General features: G+C 38.4%; 1 protein-coding gene across 2 annotated transcripts in view; it reads left to right on the top strand.

Annotated features, from left to right (window-relative positions):
- The window catches only part of LOC107695343 (transcription factor 12-like), a 126,937-nt gene extending 100,359 nt beyond the window's left edge, over nt 1-26,578 (top strand). The window contains exons 9-20 of one of the 2 annotated variants that reach the window (XM_016495209.1): nt 2,098-2,197; nt 4,853-4,992; nt 5,084-5,228; nt 6,366-6,436; nt 9,766-9,868; nt 15,344-15,417; nt 16,572-16,763; nt 20,991-21,105; nt 21,291-21,456; nt 21,915-22,147; nt 22,977-23,127; nt 23,939-26,578. In XM_016495209.1, the coding sequence (XP_016350695.1) occupies nt 2,098-2,197; nt 4,853-4,992; nt 5,084-5,228; nt 6,366-6,436; nt 9,766-9,868; nt 15,344-15,417; nt 16,572-16,763; nt 20,991-21,105; nt 21,291-21,456; nt 21,915-22,147; nt 22,977-23,119 (1,482 nt within the window). In that variant the 3' untranslated portion in view covers nt 23,120-23,127; nt 23,939-26,578. Of the gene's footprint in view, nt 1-2,097; nt 2,198-4,852; nt 4,993-5,083; nt 5,229-6,365; nt 6,437-9,765; nt 9,908-15,343; nt 15,418-16,571; nt 16,764-20,990; nt 21,106-21,290; nt 21,457-21,914; nt 22,148-22,976; nt 23,128-23,938 lie in introns of both variants that reach the window. The other variant, XM_016495208.1, reaches the window with a different exon arrangement.
- The last annotated feature ends 348 nt before the right edge of the window (nt 26,579-26,926 follow it).

Here is a 26,926-nt window from a genome sequence, read left to right as displayed (position 1 = left end):
GCTCTTAATATACACCTCTATGAACTAATTTCTTTTCACAGTTTAATATTTAAAAAAAATTTTTTTTTTAAAAAGGACAATGAAGGGAAAAAAATCTTTTAAACATGGGTGTTTAGATCAGAGGGTCGTGAATAACTGACAGCTTCCTAATTAAAGCCCTGGTCAAAGGAAGCGTTTCCTTTGCTCTTTCTCTCGTGCTTTCTTTCATTCTCTATCCTGGTGGTGGAGCACAGCGCCGGTGTTTAGGAAGGTTTATTAACGGGTCGACTGGTTAGCTCGGGGTAAAGCGGACAATTAGCATTATCCGCTGCCATATGCTGCCCATTGAGCCATGAGGCGGATACAAAGGCCCCTCTCCCACGCCGCCCTAACCTGAGATCACCAGGGGACTTCCAGCGCCGGGGTCACATGTGTGCGCCTGCACACCCACGGGAGCCCGCCGCAGCTTATGAACACACTCACTGCCATCACATAGGCACGTACTGCCGCCTCAGTAAGGTGCCCAGCCGCACACAGCTGGCTAAGCTGACTGAAAGGCTTTAGATGTTGATCGTAATGCAGAGTGTGTCATGACATGTTGCAGCCGTGTGTTTGTGTGTGTGATGAAGGGGATCTGCGTAGATCTGAAATATTAATGAGCAGGGGGATCTGACATTGGAAATTAGATGCAATTCATATTTGATTATAATTACTGCAATACTTGCCAATGCATTGTATATTAATTTCTCATTCGTAATAAGGGTAATGTATTGTTGCAATTTTTTAATTTAATGTACATTTTATTTTACAGTTCTGTTGTTCTGCTCAGTATTTCACTACAGTGTGATTAACTATGCATTTATAATAAATAATTAATTATTACAAATAAATCAAACAAATTTCAGATTTTATTGTGTATTATGTAATTTGGCACACAGATATTCTTTATTATCTGTCAGATGCTGATCATCATAAAAGATTAGTCACACTGATTTGTCTGATTTGATTTGGTGTAAGTAATTGACTTAATGATTAAAAATAATGAAAATCAATTTTGAACAAATTCAAGATTTTATGATGTATACAGTTATTGTCAGGGCATATATTTCTATATTTATTTCTAACTTTCTATACACTTTTATACACTTGATGGTTTGCCTCGTATCAAACATCTAGTGTTTCTCACAGAGAGTTAACATTTTATCATGTGGTTTGATTTTATTTAAAGAATAAAAGTTGCGATGATGCTGAGCAGAGGGAGAGGTTGTGTTTAACTTAAAGTAACTTGAAACATTGGGCTGCACATCTGCTCTTCGTTACAGGGATTGGTTCTTACAGACATGACTGTGCAGTCAGGTCCTCGCTGGGTGGAATTTAAATGGCAGGTGACACGGACACCTGAAAGTGAGGGCCCAAGTGAGTCTGTCTCGCTTAATGACAGATAATGAGCGAGACTCTCTTTAACATGTTTACCTAGCATTCTCTTTCGTGCCATACATGCTAGTGTCGTCTCTCTCCCTCTGAGAGGTTTTGTCCCATCTGGAGCAGATGAACTGAGAGAGCCACATTACTGGGCTGTAGCCTCATGCCTTTGATCCTCCTCTACTGGAATGGGCACTTCTGCAGCTGTAACCACTGCTCCGCTGGCCCGACCCGATCCAACCCCACAGCTCCTAAAATACTCTTGCATAAACACAAACGCATATGCACCCTAACGCTCTCGCCCTCGCATATTAATCCATTTGTTTTGATGCTTTTGTTCGGCGGGCATGCATGTCGTCGTCATTATATTACAATTAAGCACTGAAGCACACACTACGCTGCAGATAATCCTCCTTTTTTTTTTTATAAGACTTCTAAATTAGCCATCTGTTACATCAAAGAATTTGTAAATTGGCCATACGCGTTACAATGCATTGTTTGTGTACGCAGTCAGGTTTCTTGGTATGTGTGAATTAGACCGAGGGTATGAGGATACGCTTAATGACATGAGCGGGTTTGTACGATGGTCGCTCTCATTTTATAGAAATGACAAAAACAGCAGCCTATGTTCCCTCACACCTGTCTGTAAGCAGTTGTTCTCAGTCGTAATGTCTGATTTTGTTTTTCTTTTTGCAGGTGTATGCACCATCTCCCAGCTCAGATGACTTCAACAGAGACTCTCCATCCTACCCGTCCCCCAAACCCCCCAGCAGTGTGTTTGGAAGCACTTTCTTTGGTCAGTCATAATAATTTCATGTCATTTTTTGTTATTTTACCGTTCACTTAGTTTTGACTTTCTAAAGGAAGTCTTTTTTATTTTTTAAGGTCAGCCGCATTTATACAAATATGCAAGTGCAGACATGAATGCTTGGCCACAGCATTGCAAACGCATGGTTTTGTTGTACTGAACATGCATATCGCATACGTTCTTGCATTAGTGTGGCGGTAATAAATCCAGTACTAAAGAGGGTGATAGATATATCTTCAGATATGTTTGCTGTTGAACTAGTTGTGTTATCTTTGAGGTATATATTGATTTGAACTTGCTAACAGACTGTTGCACCATAATGACAGTAATTAAACAATCCATTTGAAATCGCATACTGAGTCAGATTAGGTACTACATTTAATGAGGAACAAACTTTGCGATCATTTAAAAGGACATTCTATATAGTATGAATGTGTATAGTATGAATGAAATCTGGATGTACAACATCTGCCATGCTGACTTTGTCATATTACCTATGGTGACAGTTGCATCACATCACTTCTATTCACACCTCCTCTCCCGTGGCTTCATGGGATAATAAAGTGTCCACATCAGAATTTTGGCAGAAAAAGTAGGTCATCCAAATACTTTTGCGCCTATTGTTTCATGCATACTATGAATTTAGGCATGCTACTCTCACATACTGTTTTTCCCCTACTATACAGTAGGGAAGTATGCTTAAGGCCCCGATATACTCAAAACGAAGTTCTTTTTCGTTCTTCGTTTAGGGGTAAAACGAAGTTTTTCAATAATGTTCAATAATAATTAGGTGTGTTCGACTTGAAGCGGTGCTGCGCAGACCGATCGGTGTATGACATCAAAGTACCGTGAGAGCTAATAGAGAGCAGACGGACCTGCATGATTTCTAATCACTCTCGCGGTGCTTTGATGTCAAACACCGATCAATCTGCACAGCGCCGCTTCAAGTCGAACACACCTATTATGATACACCTTGTTAGTAGCTTGTACCTCTGATTGTTGATCAGTTAGTTGATCTAGAAAAATGGAAAAGGCAGTAATTTTCCAGGACTTTATCCATTATCCGTTGTAACCCAAAAACACTAAATACAATGCGGAATTTAAAATGTAGGTAAAAAAACCTGTGAAAAATCAATATGGAAAATTTCTTCATATTAACATAGTAGACTATTTTTACAGGCTTTTCTTAGAGTGTAGCATACTAACAAACTACTAATACACTGCTTAAAACTAATTGTTCAGAATGTGCTAATAAAAAAAATTTACTAGCTAATAAAAAAAAACTTAAATTGTAATTGTTCAAAAATGTGCAAATGTTCAGTAATTTAATGTTGTATTTAAAAATACAGTTATTTATATTTTAATATTATTATATTATGCATTTATATTATTTTACGAACAAATCGAAATTAACATATATAAATTATATTTTTTGCTGAGATTTGATGCAGTGACACAATTTTGCGTCGTGATGACATCATCGCACAATGGCATCACATCGTCATTTAGCAACAAATCGACCTTCCTTTAGCAACTTCCCATTAAAATTAGTTGGCAACATTGTTTGCAGCCGCAACAAACTTTTCCGGAAAGTTCGCTTTGTCAAGCCATTTCGAACTCCCAAAACAAACTTCGTTTTGACCAGGTTTTGTTTGAAATGACGCCACATCAGTTATTTCTTCGATTTCGCTTGAAGTATATCGGGGCCTTTATTCAGATGCAGGGGACCAGAAAGAGAAAACGACTAGATGATATGCACAATATAGCATTGCAATGTGGTCTGACATATTGCATAACACATAACATTGAGCTTTAATAGCTAGATGCATTTGCATTCATGTACTTGCGTAGAGTATTCAGGCCAAACACTAAATTAACCCCTACTAAAAAATTTAATAAATGTTGAATATTTTCTAGAATGTAACAGAGATGCATCCTAGAAAGAGTCAATGAACAGGTCTCAAACGTATGATTCATCATGCTAATTTCATTTTTTTGGCAACACAATTCTCAAGTCGATTCTTCTTCCAGTCTACTTTAGTTATATAAACATTTTCAAACCCTGAACATACGGTTCCTGGTATGTTCCTTCCCCTAACTCACACTTTGAACCTTTTTTTTTTTACACAATTGGGAAGCCTTCTCTTTACGTTTCACTCATTGCCTATCATGCTACTGACTTCACAGACGTAGATAGTAAACCAACCATGCGTATTCCAGCGTTCCCAATCTGGACTGTTAAAAATTATATGGCCAGTTAAAGCCACGTGTTTCAGACTGTGAGAAATTTCTCCTTTAAAATTTGAGGCAGAAGCAAGTGAGCTGCGGCTGGCTGAATGTTATCTCAGCTGCGCTTAGCATTTGGCTCCGACTCAAGTGTAAAAGCAGACTTAAAGAGAGTCTATTTGACATCCTCTATCCAGAATAAGGAGTGTGGGGGTCAGACTTGGGCTCACGTATCAAACTGTGTTGTGTTTTTTCTTGTTTATCAGCATTATTGATCACATTAATGTCACCTTTGTCTCATTCACAATTTAAACCTTTCTCACCAACATTTACAAAGTAACTTACTTTAAAAGCTAGACAATGAAGATATTTGCCGTGTTTTTATTGTTCAAATTTACTTCCTTGTCACTTAATCAGATGGGACCCACAATTCCTCTGACCTGTGGAACTCGTCCAGTGGGATCAGCCAGCCAGGCTATGGGGGAATGCTGGGAGGATCTTCATCTCACATGCCACAGTCTGGAAACTACAGCAACCTGCACTCACACGACCGCCTGGTGAGAAGCAGTGGGATCAGATCAAATACAAACGTTGTTTTATAGCCATACATAAAACTAAAAAAGTTCCTCCTCCATTTCTCTGTCACAGAATTACCCACCGCACTCAGTGTCGCCCACAGACATCAACGCTAGCCTACCACCCATGTCCAGCTTCCACCGCGGCAGTGCCAGCACCTCACCCTTCGTCGCAGCATCTCACACCCCACCAGTCAACACCGCAGAGGGAGTTATGTGTATGTTGTCTGCACACATCACATTTGTAGTGTTGTTCTTGATTTATTAGTAGGGCTGGGTATCGAGTTTGATACTTTTTAGGCACTGACCGAATTGCCTCGATGCCAGTATCATGCGAGAATCGAAAATTGTCTTGTCATTCACTACCAAATTTCAATACCTACGGGGTTAATCTCAACAACGTCAGTGAGCCAGTAAGCGTGCAGCATGAATGATGTGCCTAAATCAAGTGCTGATTTCAAAGGTTTGGGGTCAGCCAGTTTTTTTTTTTTTTAATGAAAGAAATTAATACTTTTATTTAGTAAAGATTAATTAAATTGATCAAAAGTGACAGTAAAAACATTTCCAGTGTTACACAAGATTTCTATTTCAAGTAAATGCTGTTCTTTTAAACTTTCTATTTATCAGAGAATTCTGAAAAAACGCATCACAGTTAAAAAATATTAAGCAGCACAGCTTTGATAGTAATAAGAAATGTTTGTTGAGCACTAAATCATCATATTAGAATGATTTCTGAAGGATCATGTGACACTGAAAACTGGAGTAATGTCTGCTGAAAATGCAACTTTGCCTTCACAGAAATAAATTATATTTGAATATTAAAACAGTAAACAGTTATTTTAAATTGTAGTAATATTTTGCAATATTATTGTTATTACTGTATTCTTAATCAAATAAATCCAGATTTGGTGAGTGTAAGCGACTTCTTTCAAAAACATTAAAAATGTTTTGAACAGAATAAAAATTTAAAGTTTACATGTACAAAATAAAATTTATACAAAATTCATTCATATTTTTGGTAACACTTTATTTTAAGGGCAAATTCTCACTATTAACTAGTTGCTTATTAGCATGCATATTACTAGCATATTGACTGTTTATTAGTACTTCTGCATGACCATATTCTACATCCCTTATTCCTACCCAGTGTCTAAACTTAACAACTAGCTTACTAACTATTAATAAGCAGCACATTAGGAGTTTATTGAGGGAAAATCACTTATTTATTTCAACACTTTTTAAGTTTGACACACCTAACACCAGCTGCTACTCGCCAATAAAAAATACATGACACTAATATCTCTGTTAGCTCTGTTCCGATGTGAATGCCGTATCTCTGTGTGGTCTTTGTGTAGCTGCTGCCAACCGAGGGAACACCACTGGAAGCTCTCAGACTGGAGACGCGCTGGGAAAAGCCCTGGCTTCGGTGAGATCCTTCCCCATTCAACCAGACCTCTTAATCCATACACTAACCATTTCAGAGAACAGGGATTGAGTTCCATCTATATACATCCCACTATCTTTTGCAGGCCGTGCAATGGATAAGAGATATTATGTTATTATTTTAACTACTGAGCGATATACGGTTTCAGGCATCGTAAACATGCCCCATGCTGTCCAACTTGCTTTCGGGATCTTCGTGTTGTAGACGTGGGCAAGATTACCCGAAATAATGACGCAGTTAATTCTTTAAAGGACAGGACTTGTGCTCTTAGGCTGGGTATTAGTAGCAGTGCAGAAGGTTAAGAGATTGAATAAGGTCAGGGGATCTGTTTGTGGATGTTGCTGGACCTAAGCCCGGATAATTGTGCTCTTAATCTCGCAGTATACAAGAAAAGGAGCTGTACATAAAAGCCTGTGGATTATATGTTGGTTTGGATAATGAGTGCCGGCATTCGTGCGAGTTCCTAATGTGTCCCTGAAACTGGAGCTTACAATAACCTCTAAAACTTACCGAGCTTAATTTAAAGACTTATATAGCTCCAAAAAATCCTGCAGACTTGCTTATCCTACAGTAAGTCACAACAAGCCTTTTTTAAAGTAGGAACACATCTGGACTGATTCAGCACTGTTTCGGACGAGAGCCGTAGACTCACCTCTCTGCCGAAGACAAGGACAAGCTTTTTCTAACCTTTTGATGTCGGAACGGTCCTAGCACCCTCCTTTTTCTGAGAAATTAGATGCCTAATTGCTGCTCTTTTATTGAGGAAAAGAAAGAAGAGAAGGAAAAATGTAATAAGATACTGTGGGTGAGGCCTGCCGGGCCACGAGAGCACACTCTGGCACACAAACAAACACAAGACAGTGCGGCTGAAAGATAATCACAAATTAAGTATCTTTGTATTTGCAGACTCAATTCTATTAGCATGATAAAGCTGTGGTGAAACGGACACGGTCGGGCTGGGGTGGAGGGGTGAGGGAAACGTCCTAACTGCTGCGGCTCGGCTCTGCAGGCCACCCATTGTGCCACTTTTGTTTAGGTTCCTTTTGGATGGTTTGTGCTCATTGGGTCCCCGCTGGCGGAGAGCAGCATGACTGATGAGGGGGCGGAGATCCGTTTGTTGTTTGTAAATTGAGTGGTGTTACACTGGAAATACAGCAAAAGTTGGCCAGGACGCTCCGAATGGCTCGCTTCAACTCATTAGGTCAGGACTCATGACCATAAGAGGTCCTGAAGCACATGGGCGAAGGGGATGGGTGCTTGCCTGGCACAGTCGTGATGGGTCAGATACTGTGTTTCAGTAAGGAAACATCCAGATGAAATTCACTTGAAACGTACTGCTAAAGACTACATGCAAAATTGGGACTCAATATAATTTAAGTCTGGAAATAAACAAAGTTTTAGTATTTTGACAGCTTAAAAAACAGCAGCATTATGACATAAAGTGTATAATAAATATTTCAGATTCTTTACCATTTCGAGACTACTAATGAAATAAGTAAATTAGTGATGTTGATCATGTGGCTCTTGGTACAGATGGTCAGACTAAGGCTCAAGATGCTCTTTGAATCATCTCAAATCATGCTGGAGAACATGATCGACATGAACTTGTGGAGTTCATGCAGCTTAAGTGCTTCTGTCTTTTTTAAATGGAAGATAGACAAACCAAATACTAAGATGTTATGAAATTCATGTTCATTTTTCCAGTCAGCTTTTTTGTAATATATTCGCAATTAATAAGAAAAAATGCTATATAAAATGCTGTTAATATTGCAGAGGATTTCTTTCTTTGTATCTCTCTGTATATCACTCTCACTCTATCACTGGCCCCCTCTATCTCTCTCTCTGTCTACTCTGAGAGATGAATGTACTAAAGCCCCAGGCAGGATTTGCAGAGTTGATTGAAACACAAAAGTGTGGCATTCAGGGTTTAATAAGAAGATTAATAATGATAGTATCTGCATTTTGATGTGTTTTTAAGTCAAATGGACTTCATGATCCCCTGCAAGTGATGGCCCGCAACTTTAGAGCTGTTTTCTCAAATCCTGCCAGATAATTGGAATCAAAACCTGAATGTTTCATAGTGGTTTCCATTATGGGAGTGAAAACCATTTTAGCTGAATGCAGAGCATGGCAGGGATGTTTAGTTTCATCTGACATTTGGCTTAACCAAAAAAATCCCTTTTCTAGTTTCGAAGACAGAATTTTTGTGGAGATGGGTTTCTCACACAAATAACACCGGTAAGGTGGAAAAAGCCAGTCAGCGGTGCTGCACTATGAGGGAAAGGCTGGAGTCCTTTCTTCTTCATGGCATCTGTTTGTTTATTATGGTGTGGGCAGGGCTGTGCCTGTTTTGGTCGCTGTTTATTGGGCAGGCAGGGAGAGGCTTTATTACCTCTCATCCATAACTGAAGATGAGCCAGAGACGCCCATCCACACAGCCACGGGCCAGACTCATTCACTCTAATGAGCTCCAAAAAGAGAGATTAATGACCATGTCTTTTCTCTCTTTCTCTGCATCATCCAGCTGCTTTTCTCTATTCCATCTCCTCTCTATCATGTATTAGAAGTGACGTTATGGAGGCCATGTAAACAGAATTTGAGCATATTTTACAGTGGCTTGTCTATTCATGTTTATAATGTGTTACTGTTTTGAGTCTTTTGTTTTTAACTGAGGTGTAACAACACGTGAAGTATTATTTCAGTTTTGTTTTTTTTATGACCTTTGGTACGATCACAACCCTGTTATAAATAAATTAAATAATAAAGCAGACATTACTACAATGTCTTATAAAACATTTGATATCGCAATACTGTCACCGTACTGTAAGATTTGGACATGTCGCCAACCCCTAATGTGAATTATTACCACCAGTTTGTTTAGCCTTTTTCCTGCTCTCTTGCAGGGTTTCTGATCTTTTGTGCTCATGTGGTTTTCACTTGTGATGTGCAACATGCAGCGGGTGTGTGGCGTGGGCCCAGGCTTTGACTTAATATAACAACCACAGATGTGTCAGAGAGCCAGGGAACGCTGGCTGGAGTGCAGGTGTCACACAGCATTTAGAGTGCAGGAGGGGTTGTGTATTTTTCTGTAGACATTGTAAAGGGCGGTATAGGCTGTTAAAAGCCCATATGTATGCTGTGAGCATTTTTTTACTGCTGCTCCCCTTGTAAAATCAGCAGAATTGATGAGCCAATTTTGGCTGAGCACAGACTGAGGGATGCTAATAGGGAAACGACAGGTTGCAGGTTTTAAAGGTTGAGTGTGCTTCCTCACTGACTGATCTCTCTCTTTCTCTCACTCTCATTTGCAGATTTATTCTCCTGACCACACCAGCAGTAGTTTCCCCTCAAACCCCTCCACTCCAGTGGGCTCTCCCTCTCCTCTGACGGCTCAGGTGGGCGCTGGCACAGCAGGTACAGTGGTGACGGCCAGCGGCCCCACAGGAAGGGCAGGTAGAGCACCAGTCTGCCTCTCTGATCCCACACACACACACACATTCTCTCCATGCCACACGCTCACCAGTCAGTCACACAGTGGCCCTCAGAAGTATTTGGACACACTTAAAAAGATATGAATGCGTGGATCATATAACAAAATATTTTTAAGCAAGTTAAAAATCACTTTACTTACATTTTACTTTTTGTAATTCCATTTAATTAATCCCAAAGCCATTTTTAGTATATATGTGATGTCACAGAGGTGTCCTATTAGAGTAAACACAGCTATGGACATAATCCACTAAATTTTACCAGTAAATTTCAAAAATGTTTTTGTCCTAATTTTTAACACTATTTGTTTAATAATTCGTTTTTCATTTGAAAGCTTAAATGTTTTGTTTGTGCTAATAAGTGTGCATTTGCTACATTTTTCAAAAGTAAGTGCCAGTTTGTTATTTATTTGTCATCTAATGCATTGACATTGATATATTTAATGGGGCTGTGAATCATTTAAGTTTTTTTTAATCATGTTTAATTGCATATAATTCAGTATTTAGAAAAGGCATCAAATGAAGATAATGCAAATACATTATCGTGACAGATGAGTAAACCATTGAATGTACACTATTGGAAAGTTTTGGGTCAGTAAAAAAAAATTTAAAAGAAAATACTTTGTCAGCAAAGATGCATTAAATTGATCAAAAGTGACAATTAAGAAATAAAGAAATGTATAATGTTCAAAAGAAAATCTGTTTCAAATCGATGCTGATCTTGTAAACTTTTATTCATATATACAGTATATATATATAACTGTTATTTTACTGTAAATTTGATCAAATAAATGCAGCCTTGGTGAGGATAAGAGACTTAAAAGCCTTAAAAAAAACCTTCTGCCTCCAAACTTTTGAGTGGTAGTGTACATATTTAAAAATATTACTTTAATATATTGTTGTGTTTATCACTGACCTACAGCCTACAAAGCAATACATTTTATAAGAGTTTGTTAGTCTGTCTGAAGTATACTTAGGAGTCGTTCACAAATAACACATTCTTTTATGCTGTCCACTTTGTTTTTTAATATTTGGTCAGTGTAGATGTCCATCAAAAAGGCTATATCCTTTTTGAGGCCACTGTAGCTGTATCCCCGTCCTCCTCATGTAATTGAGTAAACACACTGTCCCTCATCTGCTGAGGTTGAAGATGGTGTCGGGTAGTGCTGGGCGGTATACCAGTTCATACCGAATACCGGTGTTTATTTTTGTTATGATATGAATTTTTTAAATACTGCAATACCAGTGTATGTCGCTTAAACAACGTTCGAAACGCGACACTGTTTGAAAGGGGTCCCTTTTCACTGTTGCACTGTGTTGAGGGGAACAGCTGTATGTGTTACTAAGCGTGAAAGTTCCGAAACTGAAGCTGTAGAACTAATAGAACGTGATGACACAGAAGAACTCATCCACAATATCCACGTTGACCACCACAAATATCCACCGCCCCCTGCCATCAGCTCCCGGCCGCATCTCACACACACACACAAGCGCGAATTTAGCACCTGGAATTATAAATATGAGCATAGTTCGTCTGTTAATATCACATGCACTTTTTTGTTTGTTGTTTTTTTTTTTGGTTACTCAGACGCAGACGCTGCATGAGACAAAAAAGTACGATGCCGCGATTATAAATGAGAGTGACTCCTGGTTAACATGTATTAAAAGGGGTCGTGTTTAGTCACTATTTAGTGTGGTATTTTTTGACAATATTCACTCATCATGACAGTAAAATAGGGCATTCTAAGTCAATATACTGCAGTATTTCCTCTCTCAATCAGTAGAAAATATGGTTAACACCCGGTCATGCATGAAAAAAAAATACAGTCATGCCTAGTGTCAAGGGAGTTACGCCCTGGTTAGGGGTGGATAGATAACCGACCACTGTGAAGATTTTATCTGCTCCTGACAAGACTGATGCACAATCATTTTCAATTAAAAAATATTCTGAAGCGCAGAGGGATAGACAGAGAGACTAGGTGCTACAAATGGCAGTTTCTCAGTGTGTTGTTTCAGTGAGAGGGCAGTTGTGTGTGTGTTCATTGATATAGTGGTGACAGCTGTGTCGGTGTCTGTCCCACTCCTTAGCTTCAGCTGTTGCCCTGTTCCTCACACAGCTGTTGCTCATGACAGACCGGCCTGCAAAGATCCTCATTTATTAGCATGACTGACTGAGAGGATGACTCAGCTCAGAGACCGCCTTCCTCTCCACTCAGCAGTCTGTACCTTACGATGTAACTTCCTGTCATCCTAGCACACCTTATGATTTACTATTTAAAGCATTCCTTTTATAAAATATATAATTGGACTAAATGTGTAAATAATGTGCATATTTTTAAATATGTTTTTCTGTTTTCCATATTTTATATAAATAATGTACACTGCCATTTAAATGTTTGGGTTCAGTAAGTTTTTTTATGTTTTTAAAAGAAGCCTCTTATGTTCACAGAGGCTGCATTTATTTGATTACAGTAAAAACAGTAATATTGTGAAAGGTTATTGTCATTTATTCCTGTGATGGCTAAATTTACAACACCAATTACTCCAGTGTCTTCAGTGTCACATGATGCTTCAGTTGTGCTGCTTAATACTGTTGTAGAAACTGATACATTTTTTCAGGAATCTTTGATAAATAGAAAGTTCAAAAGAACAGTATTTATTTGAAACTAATTTTTTTTACAATGTAAAAGTCTTTACTGTCAATTTAATGCATCGTTGCTAAATAAAATAATAAATTTCTTACAAAAAAAAACTTGTGAACAGTAATGTATATTTAAATTGAAAAAAAGATATAAAATAAGAAAATTAATTTTACTCAAAATTTATGAAAACATTTTTCGAAAAAACAGAACTCATTCACCAAATATTGTCTGATTAATCAAAATGTTGGTCTGCTGGTAGTATTTAGTCACATTTGGCATTCTTTCTGCCTGCAATTTTATCACATCATTAAGTTGATTTACACTCACAAGCAGGCAGTCAAAGTTTCCTTTGATATCTGGGGCCTTTTATATTTTGAAGTGTTTTTTTTTTTTTTTTGATTAGATGGTTCTTAGAGGTTGGTGCACATTGTTTCATGATGTTATGATTAAGCGAAGCACACATCCATCTGTTTCTCCGGATTAGTTCTTAAATTCAGTCATTAGACCCGCTCGTAGCCAGGTCTCTGCTGCCCATACCAGCAAATTAGACCCCAGCACCATGTGCGGAGTGCCACCCCGGCCCACGCTCATTTGTCAAGCTGGCTGCCGGTGAGGAGGCCTTATTAAACACTGCACTCTCTTCACATAGCCCCAAAGTAATTTTTAATAGGCCCTTAATAAGAGTCTGCTTCTGAGAGCTTTGTGGTTTTAAGAAGCGGATTCCTTCAAATTAGAGCTGCTTTTGCTTAGGGAAGGACGAATGCTTGGAAAATGTTTAACTAAACAACTTCCTGTCTCACACGACAATTTGTCAATTGTTTCTGAAGAAAGACTCTCACTATGCTGGCAGAGCTAGACATATGGCCACACCAGGCCCGTCGCAACAGTTATGACAACCAGCAAAATAGGAAATCTCTGGTGTCAACAAAGCACCTAGAGTCAGTGGTTGAGTCTGTGCGTGGTGGAGTCGGGTTGAAGGATGGGGAGCGCAGATCTCCCTCCTAAACTGATTTATGTAAATAAGTCAAAAGGCTTCCTTTGGGTCATGCTACATTAAGGGTACTCGGCCTTAATGCAAGACTTTTTTGTAGTGGATCGTTTGCCAGTTGGAGTGAAGTAGACTTAGAATTGAAGGGAGTGAAAGCAACCACCACCGTTTTGATTTGTGATTAGCAGATGTGCATTCTTTTAGAGCGGTGTTGATTTATGGCCAGTCAGAATCAGCACGTTTAGACCGAGTCCAGACCAGAGTCATTTACATCCTCATTATAGTCCCTTCCAGCCTCACACACACTGCCACAGAACAAAAACACATTCACTGAATTCTTCCAGCAACTCAGTGAATTTTGGCGAGAAAAAAAAGCAAAACATTGAATTTGGGGGCTGAGAATGTGACCAAGCCAAATACAATCTTATGCTGCTACTTGAATAATGTGGCAAAACTGTGCTTTTTCTTTTCCCTGACACCGTCTGATATGAGATTGGTCACATCAGCGCTCACTGTCCAGTAGTTTGTTTGTGCGAGTTGAGATCTGAGAGAGAGTCATGGTCTCATCCTGTTACGTCTAGAATATCGAGCTCCTCCGTTGAGCTCATACAGTATTAGAGTCAAGGGAAAGATGTTCAGGGTCCAAGTCATCGCCCTTATCGCGGTCCTGCATTGTTCGCCCAGGTTTTTTTAGTCATGACTTCATTAATGAGAGGAAGTAGGAGATGTCCCTCAGCACTGGTTTGTGTATGTATGCGTGTAAGGGTCATCCTCGAACCCTTCTCACATTGCAGGATATGACCCAGTCATAGGAAATGATGTGTCTGGAGACCTAAAGGAAAACAGCCCACGTTGAGAATAGCTGGAATCAGTCAGGAGAGGAAATGAGTTTTAGTCTATTGTAAATGTGTATGAGTGCATTGTACCATGTGCACTACATAATAAAGAATAGAATACTAAAGAATAGAATAGTTTTATATTATGAACAAATATTATATATATATATATTAAAAATACAGTTTATATCAACAACAATTAATGTGTTTATTAAATAATAGTTTTTATTCCAATACAATTTTAAATAACATACTTATTTATTTAAATGCCATTTGTTACAGTAAATGTGCTTAACCAATAACTTTCTCTCTTAGGTTTTTCTTTATATTATAATATATAATATTATTTATTTAAAATATAGTTCGCTACAATGAATGTTCTTCTTAACGGATAAGTCATGAGTTTCTTTAGTGTAAATAAAAGTATATTTTATTATATTACAAAATGCCATTTACTGTAGAAATGACAAGAATGAGTGTATTTCTTAACCGATAACTCATGAGTTTTATGAGTCTTTTAAATAAAATGTATATTATATTATATTATAAAATTACATTTATTTCAGTAACACCAACAATGAATGTGTTTTTTAACTCATAAATATTTAGGACTCTCTTAAATCTGTATTTTTTATATTTATTTATTTAAATGCCATATGTTACAGCTAAGATGTTCCTTAAACGATAACTTGTGAGTTCATTAAAAGAATCAGATCATAATCATTTGTTCATGAATTGGACTCCAGTGATCACGATGTTTGTTTTTGCGTGCAGTGTTTTTGTAGTAAAGACGATGCAATCAACACGTGGTGCAGAAAACACTGTTGTCAATTGTTCATTCAGATTTCAGATGATTACTTTTCACCTGTTGTAATGAAGCCAGCTTGTTGTAATGTGTCAAGTGACTTAAAACGCTCTTCTTCCTCTGTCCGCAGGTACAACTCAGTGGCCACATGCAACTGGACAGGCACCTTCCTCCCCAAACTACGAGAACTCCCTTCACTCTCTAGTAAGAGCGCTCTTCCTCCTCCTCCTCCTCCTCCCCTTGTCGCTGAGCACTTTTTAATGGACACTATGTCAGTAGATGACTTGCTTCTGGAGGGCAGGGGGTAGCTTTACATGGACATTCCTGGCTGACAAATGTCAGGAGCGGGACTAGGACTGGGAGGAGGCTGTGGGGACCGAACAATACCCGTCCCTTGAGGCGTGTCTCCTGCCATCTGTCCTCTCTCGTCTGGGGTGGATGGAGATTGGTCTGGGTGTGTGAAGGTGGGGTGGTTAGGGATTGGTCAGGGTGTGTGATGGGGATGGGGTGCTGGCAGCTGCTGTGTTCAACCACTGCCACGGGATTCCAGGGCTGACTGGGCAGCTGAGCCACAACAGGAGATCAGTTTACACACACATACACACACTTTTCTTCCCACGTCATACATTCACACTATGGGGTGTGTAGATAAATATTTACTCGAATACTTGTATGCCAGCTGCAAGTGCATTTTTATGGACCGTCCATGAGCAGCGGCCCTCCAGGAAACAGGGAATGAGCTGTGATTGGCAGAGTGAACCATGGCTCATTGTAAGTAGTTACTTGAACAAGTACCAAGATGTTGGCACTCAGCGCTCCCATTCGATTCTCTGCCGAGCTCTCGTAAACACTGCTTGCTTCTCTCTGCAGTCTTTCTGTCTCGTCTCTCACTGTGCGTGTCTCTCCTCTTCCTGTCTGACTGTAGAAAAATCGTGTGCACCAGCAGCTTCATGAGCATCTGCAGGATGCCATGTCCTTCTTAAAGGATGTCTGCGAGGTATTCACGCTCTTCAGACAGTCGCGTTCTGTCCTTCTTTTCCATTCAGCCATCGGCTTTCTTTTGATTTGGCTGTGCTTTTTCTGTTTTGTGCTTTTGTTAATTTGCCATTTCATCTTTTATTGGTCTTTGATGATGTTAATACATGAAAATGACCATATTGCAGTTAGTTGTTTATTCCTTTCACTTTTTCTCTCCTTTTCCTTTTCACTGTTTTGAAATGTTCATTTGCTTTTACAATGTTTGCCATTTCATAATTCTATGTCTTTAAAGTCTCTATTGATATTTGTTTTCATTTATGTTTGTGTTTTTTTCTCTCTCTCTCCCTCCACTTCTCCTTGTTCTCCATCGCTCATTTCAGTCTCGGATGGAGGACCGGCTGGACAGGCTGGACGATGCAATCCATGTCCTGCGGAATCACGCTGTGGGCTCCACTGCCGCCCTGTCTAGTGACATCCACAACCTGTTAGGACAAGTGCACAACGGTCCAATCTCAGCCATCGGCACCAGTTTCCTGGCTTCTGGATTGGTCACCAACCGAACAGCACAAATGGTAAGGAAAACTTCACAAACTGTCACAAAGGAAACTTTAGCTTATGTGTTTCAGAGCGTTCTGAATGTCTCATTGCTTTTGAGGTCAAAGTCTTGTCCGGTTATTACAGGCAATAGGGAGAGAAATGCATGTGTTTTTTCATTGTGCCTCTCCAAATAGGCTAATAAACAGAGTTAAGCCACCTGTTTAAAATGAAGGCCTGGCCATGTGCTGAAACTGAACTATTTTCCACTGAGAGCAGTTTAACTTAAACCCACATACTTTCCATAAGCGTAATGGCTGGACCGAGGCTCATTCTCCCTCCTTGAGCTGCGTTCCTCAGGCTGAATGGGAAAAGCAGTCACAGTAGAAATCTAGTATATTAGTGGCTGTCTGGAATACATTTCCGCACCGTAGCTCGCTGGGGCTGTGGGGACCTGCGTGGTGTGAGATCTGCTGAAACTAAAGCAATCTGTATCTCCCCCACCATCCCATGACATTCATTCCCTTCTACAAAGAGATCTGCGCACAGCTGTATTAGTCAGAACATGCGAGGGAGGCGTTTCCCAGTGGTTTCCCAATAATAGGAAATAATCATGGCCTTTTTTTCTGTATTCAAAACAGCATTTGGATTTTCTTTCAACTTTATGTGCTTTCAAATGAACTGACACTGACCTCTTTGCTTTTGTCCGAAGACTAAAGCAACACTCAGAAATGTTTTCATGAATGACCACTACAGTGGGAAGTTTAGCCCCGGCCAGTTGACCATGAAGATCTGAAATTTCCTGATGAACAACCCGCTGTTCTCATTTAATGTTTCAAACAGACAGTTAATGTCTGGAATGCTGTATCACATGTTAGTGAAGCTTTCATAGACCTGTTTATTGACGGCTCAAGTCAAACAAAGTTTGACATATTCAACATGTACAATTAGAAAAATCAATAAATGTATTTTTTATAGTTCCCTTTCCTCTTCACACAAGCCTCTCTATGTGTGCCAATAATATTTCATAGCCCCAATCTAAAAGAAACACATTTAGAAATCCAAATGAAACACAAACACTGTGCCCTAACCAGGCATGACATAAAATGACAAAAGCTATATTTTTCAGGTAAATTGATAAAAAAAAAAAACTGTGATTGTAACAAGTGTCAAGACATGTTGACAGTTGTTGGTTTCATTTCTGCAGTGTCACACAGAGTAGCCCCGCCCACAATTGTGTCCAAAATCAAGCTCCACATAACTGTATATTAAACATCAGATATCTTCATATTATTGATATACACAATAGTAATTCAAAGTGCTGTAAATAAAAAGGATTTTTAAAAAATCATAAAATAATTCGAACAGATGCATAAGACATACAACTAACAAAAATTATTTAAAATGTATTAAAAACAAATTAGAAGAAAAGAGATTATACAGTGCAATAAAAACGATGTAAATGATAAATAAAATCTTTTATTTAAGTCTATATAAATACATTTTGTTCACCCAAAAATCAAAATTATGTCATTATTTGCCAACCCTACTGTTCTTAACCTGTATGATTTTCATCTGTGGAAAAAAAAGATATTTTGAGAAATGTGATTTTTCCATACAGTGGAGTCATGATTTGGTTGCCAGCATTCTTCAAAATATCTTCTTTTAGATTCCATAGAAAGCAAGTCATGTAGGTTTGCAGCGACATGAAGGTGAGTTAAATGATGACAGAATCTTGTGGCTGTAATTTACAACAACAATTAAATCATTCTCTGGTTTGCAACATAGTAACAAAAGTGATGTTCATGACTTTTTGGCTCGGCACAGCTTATGTTTTCAATCATGATGAACAGAGGTGCGTTTTATTCAGGCAGAAGAGAGGAGATTGCAGCAGAGTGACAGAGCAGTGCTGTGGTTGTGTCACGATACGTTCGTCTGCGCGGGAGCTGTCACACTGCTGTCAGTGGACTGTGTGTTCATACACACACAAACAGAGCTCTGTGCTCCAGGCTCGACCCAAACACACACTCAGACAAGGTCCTGATTCAGCACAGCCAGTGTGCTTTTATTTTGCCGCACTCTTTTCTCTTTCTGTCTCCCCTCTTTTCTTTTTTTCCCCCCTCCTCTTTTTGAACAGCTCTGGAAATCTGATGCTTTAGTCATGTGTGCCTGAGCGCCTCAGCTGTATGGTAATCAAGCCCAGACAGAAAAATGGCCGCCTTCTTTGGTTGGCACCCCCCTCTCCTCCACCCCTCTTCTGCCACAGACAAAGAGTTGTTTGGACACCTGTTGAGAGTGGCGCTGAGATTAGAGCGTGGGGGAAGGGGTTGGGGTCTGGGCGGCACGGAGGTTAACAGAGGCCAACAGTGACTTAGGAACGCATTCCTGGGTGGAAGGAAGAGAGTTGGAGGGGGGCTGCAGCGGTTTCTTCTCCACTGCGTCGCTAATCACATGGCAAGACATTGATCAAATCCAGATGCGTTTGGAAGCCACCAGTGACGAATGCTGGTCAAACTGTCATTTGATGTTCAGCATGAAAGGGCAGATTGTTTGTTGCCATATCCACATGTTAATAAGCCATTTTGTTTTAGTTGAAAGTTTTTCTACATATAAATGCTGACAAATGATGTCTGGGTGTCTATTTAAAAATTTTATAAAACCGATCTTTCAAGTCAGCTTGAAATCAAAATTAATTTACTCCCCTTTACTGTTCACAATGCAACAGTGCATTTTTTCTAAAGGAAAAAAAAATGTTGTTTTCAGATTTTCATAAAAATGTAATAACTGACATAACCAAGGCAGTGCAAGGTCCTAGTTCATATTTGCCAATGGTAATTTTTTTAAGGAAATTAATAATTTTATTCAGCAAGGACACGTTAAATTGTACAAAATTGACAGTAAAGACATTCATATTGTATTTGTTACTAAAGTATTCTATTTTAAATAAATGCTGTTCTTTCATACTATCTACCTTCAGTCTGTGTGCATTGAATTTATTTAATACACGAGTTTCACAATTTGAGTTGAATTACTGAAATAAATGAACTTTTCCACGACATTCTAATTTATTGAGATGCACCTGTATTCATAAAAAAATCCTGAAAAAAGGTATAGCAGATTCCACAAAAATATTAAGCTGTATTCAACAACTGTTTTCACCATTGATAATAATAATAAGAATGTTTCTTGTGCACCAATCAGCATATCAGAATGATTTCTGAAGGATCATGTGACACTGAAGACTGGAGTGATGCTGCTGAGAATTCAGCTTTGCATCACAGGAATTTTAAAATATATTTAAATGGAAAACAGTTATTTTAAATTGTAATAATATTTCACAATATTATTATTTGAACTGTATTTTTTCAAAATAAATGCAGCCTTGGTGAGCCTTCTTTAAAAAAAAAAATATGTAAAAAAATCTTCCTGACCCCAAACTTTTGAATGATAGTGAAGACGTTGTTTTACGCTGCTGTTGTAGGTATTGTAGCCTTCCCAAATTCTTGCCAATAGTTAATTTAGTAGTAATTTAATATGTAGGAGCAATTTATGTTTACAACATTAATAGCCAGTAGTGAGAGATTTGAAAATGTCTAAATCATGTGAACCATAAATTTCACATCCCACCAGAAAGCCACCTTTATTGTTTTTATTATTATTATTTTTAAGTAAAAGAAATTTAATATGAATTAATTAGTTATAATTAAGATAAAACATTATATACAATAAAAACATATTGTATATACACAGTATCCAAAACAATACAGTATACAATATACATTTATGTGCTTGATGTTAAAATGTTTTTAAATGGCTTGTTGTTCGCTGCTTCCCTTCTGCCACTATCCCTGAAATCCAATATAGTCTGAAGCGGGGCAGCATCCAGTACAATGTCATGTTACAATCAACCTGCCTCTCAAAGACTCATGATAGACACACGCTTTCAAATTGAAAACAACATGAGAGTGTTTTTGGTGGGACAGAGTCAGAACTCAGGACTGAAGTGCCGTGTCTCTCTGAGCAGGAATTTGGGGCTGTGAAGGTCATTCTTTGTAATGTGAATACCACTCAGTTCTTCAGAGGGGAGGTTACACTCTACAGTAGGGACACAGAGACTCTCTCAGCTTTGAAGTCCAAGATCTGTCTCTCCCCCGATTTAATGTAAATCACTTTTGTTTTCTCGGCACTGATCAGATGGCTTCATGATCAGAGGGACTCTGATGTTTTGCTCTGTCTTGTGTATTTATGGCTATCTGTTCTGACAGGGCTCTGTTCACCGCGAAGAGACCGTCAGCCTGAACAACAACCACGGCGGCCTGCAGGCCAACACCGGTCCCACCTCCAGTTCGGAGCTCAACCACCCGGCAGACACGTTCAGAGGTTGGAAGCTTTTTTTTTAAGCCACTTTATTATAAGTTATTGTTTTGTTTTTGTATTGGTCGTGTGTGCCTCTTCAGTTATGATTCATACGCAGTTTTATGACCTTACAACAAGTCACAAAGCACTGTATTTTAGATGTCAAGTGTTTATTTTAAGTATCTGTGTACTTTCATTGTGTGTGACAGCAATCGCTAGCGCTCTGGCCGGTCAAATTGCTTCTCCTCTGGACCTGAAGATCGAGAATCAAGAAAAAGATGAAATGCACGATAACCAATCCTCCGACGACCTCAAATCAGACGATGAGAGTGATAAGAGGGATATGAAGCAAACTCGGGGAAGCACTCGTCCAAGGCAAGGCAACCGCTCATCAAAGCGTTCAAAATTATCGATTTTTCTTTTATGCCAAAAATCATTAGGATATTAAGTAAAGATCATGTTCCATGAAGATATTTTGTAAATTTCCTACCGTAAATATATCAAAACCTAATTTTTGATTAGTAATATGCATTGCTAAGGACTTCATTTGGACAATTTTAAAGGCGATTTTCTCAGTATTTAGATTTTTTTTGCACCCTCAGATTCCAGATATTCAAATAGTTGTATCTCGGCCAAATATTGTCCTATCCTAACAACCCATACATCAAAGGAAAAGCTTATTTATTCAGCTTTCAGATGATGTATAAATCTCAATTTCAAGAAATTGACCCTTATGATTGGTTTTGTGGTCCAGGGTCACATATAGATTAGTTCAGGTGTTGAGGCCACATTGGTCCCTCCATCTTGTCTAAGCGTTGTGAATGTTTCTGCAGCAGTGTCAATGAAGACGAGGACCTGAACCCCGAGCAGAAGGCAGAGCGCGAGCGAGATAGGAGGATGGCCAACAACGCCCGAGAAAGGCTGCGAGTCCGGGACATCAACGAGGCGTTCAAAGAGCTGGGCCGCATGTGTCAGCTGCACTTGAAGAGCGAGAAGCCCCAGACCAAACTGCTCATTCTTCACCAGGCCGTCACTGTCATTCTCAACCTCGAACAGCAAGTCAGAGGTCAGGCACTGTCCTGCATAATGCAATTGTGTTGTGTTTATATAAGGTCTGTCAGTCAGTTAAAATATTGAATTATTGTTAATCATAGTCTAAAACATTGATTTTTTTTTTATGTAAAAAATGTGTTAACTGTGTTAAAAATAACAGCGTTAAACAAATGTAGTTAATTCTATGTGGCAGCCATGCTGTCGACAAAGTGTTACATATTTTTCTTTTTTTTCTTTTTTTTTACACTATTATGGATATATATTGTCTTTACCTGCCATACAGAGTTGTTCACAAGCTGCATGCACAATAAAGAGCAGCCTCATCATTGACAAACGATAGAAGACGTTTGCAATTTTGTTTCATACAGTGCATTGTAAAAATCCACCTCATCCAGCACTCTTTTTGTTTTCTGACTTATAAAGTATCCTGTTTTGGTGTGAGAAACAAACAGTTTAGTGTGTGTGAGTGAACTGTCTGAATGTAGCAGATTGAATCGCAAACAGTTGCAGACCTTATTGCAAAATCATCTGACTGATTAGATCAATAGTTATTAATTCACAAATCTGGCATCACTAGTTCTGATTCTAAACAGACACATGATTGCTGAAATATTATCAGTAAACATGATTCTCAGGTCGGTATGGTAATCTCCACTGTCAGGTTTATCAGTAATATTATGCTAGGACCCTTGACAACAGCTCTAATTTATATTAATCAGTTCAACAGATCTCAAAGAACTGGATTCATAAGGCAATGAAAGCTTTATAAAAGTGTTATGATTCCTTTTTTTCCATATTTTTTATGAGCTATGGTGAGATAATATAAGTTCTCCTGTGTGCAGAGAGGAACCTAAACCCCAAAGCAGCCTGCCTTAAGAGGAGGGAGGAAGAGAAAGTGTCAGGGGTTTCAGGTGACCCCCAGCAAGCCCACCCGCCTGTGCACCCGGGCCTCACAGACACATCCAACCCCATGGGCCATCTGTGAACAGCCAGGTATACACGAGCAGCTCCACACAGAGATGTTAAATGGGCAGGTGGTTAAAACACGACACCACAAGCAGGATGTTCTTTGCTTTGCTGAGACACAAGCTCTGCTGCAAAACCCAGTGAGCTGCATCCTTGCCTGCCTTCCTTTAGGGACATTTATATTGGAAATGCACACGATGCCTTAAACTAGGTTTCGGAATGCACTGACTGATTTAGACTTTATAGTAAGATATTATATTACTCCTGATGTATCCAGTTATAGTACTATTTAAAATTTTGGTGTCTGTAAGATTTTTGAACATTTTTTGACAGAAGTCTCTTATGCATTTAATTAATCGAAAATACAGTAAAAACTATGAAATAATATAATTTCAAATTCTAAACTTTAAAAAACTCTTCTTTTTTTAAAATGTAATTTATTCTTGTGATGCAAAGCTGAATTTTCAGCAGTCATTAATCCAGTCTTCAGTGTCAAATGATATGCTAATATGCTGATTTGGTGCTCAAGAAACATTTTTCAGCATTATTATCAGTGTTGAAAACAGTTGCTGCTTAATATTTTTGTAGAACCCGTGATTCATTTCTTTCAGGATTTCAGGATGGATAGAAAGTTCAGAAGAACAGCATTTATTATGAATGTCTTTACTGTCACTTCTGATCGATTCAATGCATCCTTGCTGAATGAAAGTATTAATTTCTTTAAACAAAATCATACTAACCCCAAACTTTAGAATGGTACCATATATACACATGAGAATGTGATTTGAGGGTCTACAGTTGGTCATAAGCAGTGTCCTTATCTTTCCCTCACTTTCAGATCAAATAAATGGAGTGTGTTAGACAGTCGGCGACCTTGCTTTCCACGGGCGGACAGGACTCACAGTTTGTGACACAAATTTGAAAAGACAGACCACTCGAAGCAAAATTCCACCGTTAAGCAATCCTGAGATAGAAGAAAACTGGCAAGTGCCCAGCTCCCTGTGAAGACATCCCATATCGATAAGCAACTTTCTGCCCACCGGAGAAAAAAAAAAATCATATCAAGCATAAAAGCCCCTCAGCACATATCGCTGTCTGCAAGCCGTGTGCCGCAGCTGTACAATCAGAGACTGTCGCCACCCCCTCCACCCTGTACGTGGAAGATGCCTTGTGCCTAAACTGAATTGATGAATGCATTGTAACAGCAGTTGTTGTTGTTTTGGTTTCTTTGTCTGTTTGTTTTTTCCTATTTATTATGTTACTGAGCTGTAAGTCTATGTTTAAAGGGAAAGTTCTGCCATTGCTCTGAGAAGCTGGTGGCGTTTCAGTAGATCTGCAGTTTGTCGTGTGCTGTCCGCAGCCTCTCTCTCCTGTCGGTCTGTGGAAGGGCCTCTCCAATCGATGAGATTACCGTATTCAGATCAAATCGCATGCCCTCGTGAAAGAATCTGATGGTGTTTGAGCGTTCAAAGACTCAAGGATCCCTGTGTCTAAAAAAAGAAAAAGAAATAATATATTATTTATATTTATCATACATTCATTCCACAAATAACAGCATGAGAAACCAAAACTACCTAATTCTTTATGACGTTTGTTGATAGTGTAGCTCAGAGTCCTCATCCCAGACAGAAAGTTATGAACAGCCTGTGCTTTTTCGACCAGATTCCCTGTGACGTGGAGACGATGGTGGAACGGCAAACTCTGGCTTTACTGAAAGGTCAAAGGTCAAGCACAAGCTGACATGTTTATACTCATTAGTGAGCAGTACAGATACAGAAAGCAGAAAGTTACAAAACCCCAGCATTCCCTGCATATTTCTTAGTGTCTTAAACAGGAAAGGGGACGCAGTCTCGTTCTTTTGATTCCTTTGCCATATAGTGTTAAGGGTAAAGCGAAAGACGTATTTCCGATTCAGTTTGTATTCAAGCGTTACTTTATTTGGTCGAAGAGCCGTGGTTATGCCGAGGCCATCTGTACTGAGGAATCTCTGTTATACCGCGAGACATGGCACTGTTGGAAAAGAGTTGGATTTAAAACGAAGACCATTCATTCACCTGGCCTGAATTGAAGTTTTGTTTTGTGTTCTTTTCTTTTTCTAAAACCATTAACAATTAAAAAAAGAGAAAAAAAAGTAACCACATGTTATTTTTGTTTATTTGTAATTGTATACAAAGCAGCTCTCTAGGCTTCATAGTAAAGCGTATATTTGTCTTGTGAAAATAGAAGGATGTTCTAAGTTACTTAGAATGGCTTTGTCTTTCCCCTCATGCATTGAAGTACTTGATACTTGATCAGCAGAATGTGAGCGCAATGTCTGTTCGAAAAAAGAGAAGCTCTATGAATTCAAATCCAAATCAGCAAACAGTGGAAATGATGAACAAAGCCAGTTTGGATCAGGATTTTTCACTGCCATTATTTGTTTTCTTTGTAAATCTAAAGAAAGCAGCAGTCACCACTTTCATTTTATAAAGTATGCGTTTTTCTTTAAGACCAAAACGGACTTTTTTTTTTTTTAAACGTCTTGCTTTGGAACTGTTTTTCTGTCCTGTCTGTTTGTCTTCCATGTGTTCACACCATTGAAACAAGACTGCCACATTCTCTATGAATCACTCTCTCGAATACGAAGTCAAAAGAACAAAACTTAAAGAAAGATTTCAGAACATCAGCATTATTTTCCTTCTGTGTTTTTTTTTTCTCTCTCTTTGCTTTGTGGAGAGTTTCCTTCCTTAACAAAATGATCGTGAAATCCACTAGTCTTTGTGGCCTTGTTATGCATTTCAGTATTCAAGAGCTTGTATTTTTGCCGGCTGAAAATTAATCAAGGTTATGAGTCATCTTTTTGTCCGTTGTTTTGTTTTCCCTGTTGTTTTCCATCTTTTTATTTTTTTCTGTTCTGTTTTTCCTCTGTTGGATATGTTAGATTTTGCTGTATGCCCTGATGCTTTCCCTCATAACAAAAAAAAATGTATGAAAAGGATAAAAAAAAAAAACATTTGGCTTATTTTTCACTATAGTTAGTCTTTTATACAATAATATTGTAAGAACATTTCTTGAATTCTAAATATTACTCTTTCTAGATTTTTGAAATCAAAAGTTTTGAGTAAAAAGTTTCTTACTTTATTTTACTATATTAGATAGTAAAAAAAAAATGTACGGTTATTTACCATAACCTGTCCATTATTATAAAAAAGATTATGGATAGCATCTTAAGAACATAAGTAGGATTGTAGCTGGCAGTCTAGTATGTATGGGGTATTGTACGAGCTCGATGTTTCAGAGGATGTGCTCTCCATCTCTGTCTCCAGTCTGCATTGTTGGTTGATGAACGATTTGTACCCATGTCAGAATTCAAGGTATTGTCAATGCACATCAGAAAACCAGCAGTAAGAAGTCAAATTCTTTTTTTTTTCTGTCTCTGTAACAGAAACACAATATGTATATAACATTTATGTAGCAATAAATGTGCCATCTTTTTTAACTCAATTGTATGTGCCTTTATTTTCCTCTTTCAGCATTTGTTTTTTTATCTACAACTTTATACAGCAAAACTGGATTAAAATACATAACTTCCTTTCACTCAAATCTGAATTATAGAGTTAAACATTGGAATTGTGTGTGCTGGGCTTTTTATACATATACAAATAAGCTTTACAAGATCTGTCATCATTTACTCACCCTCATGTCGTTCCACACCTGTATAACTGACTTTGTTCTGTGGAACATAAAACAATATATTTTGAAGAATTTTGGTAACCAAACAGTTCCCATTGACTTCCATTGAATGGCCAAAACATATAATGGAAGTTAAAGGAAACCAAAACTGTTT

The sequence above is a fragment of the Sinocyclocheilus anshuiensis genome, unplaced genomic scaffold (genome assembly GCF_001515605.1).
Source record: "Sinocyclocheilus anshuiensis isolate Anshui unplaced genomic scaffold, SAMN03320099.WGS_v1.1 scaffold282, whole genome shotgun sequence".
Taxonomy (NCBI): Eukaryota; Metazoa; Chordata; class Actinopteri; order Cypriniformes; family Cyprinidae; genus Sinocyclocheilus; species Sinocyclocheilus anshuiensis.
The sequence above is the reverse complement of the archived record's forward strand: the minus strand, read 5'-3'. Positions and strand labels throughout refer to the sequence as shown.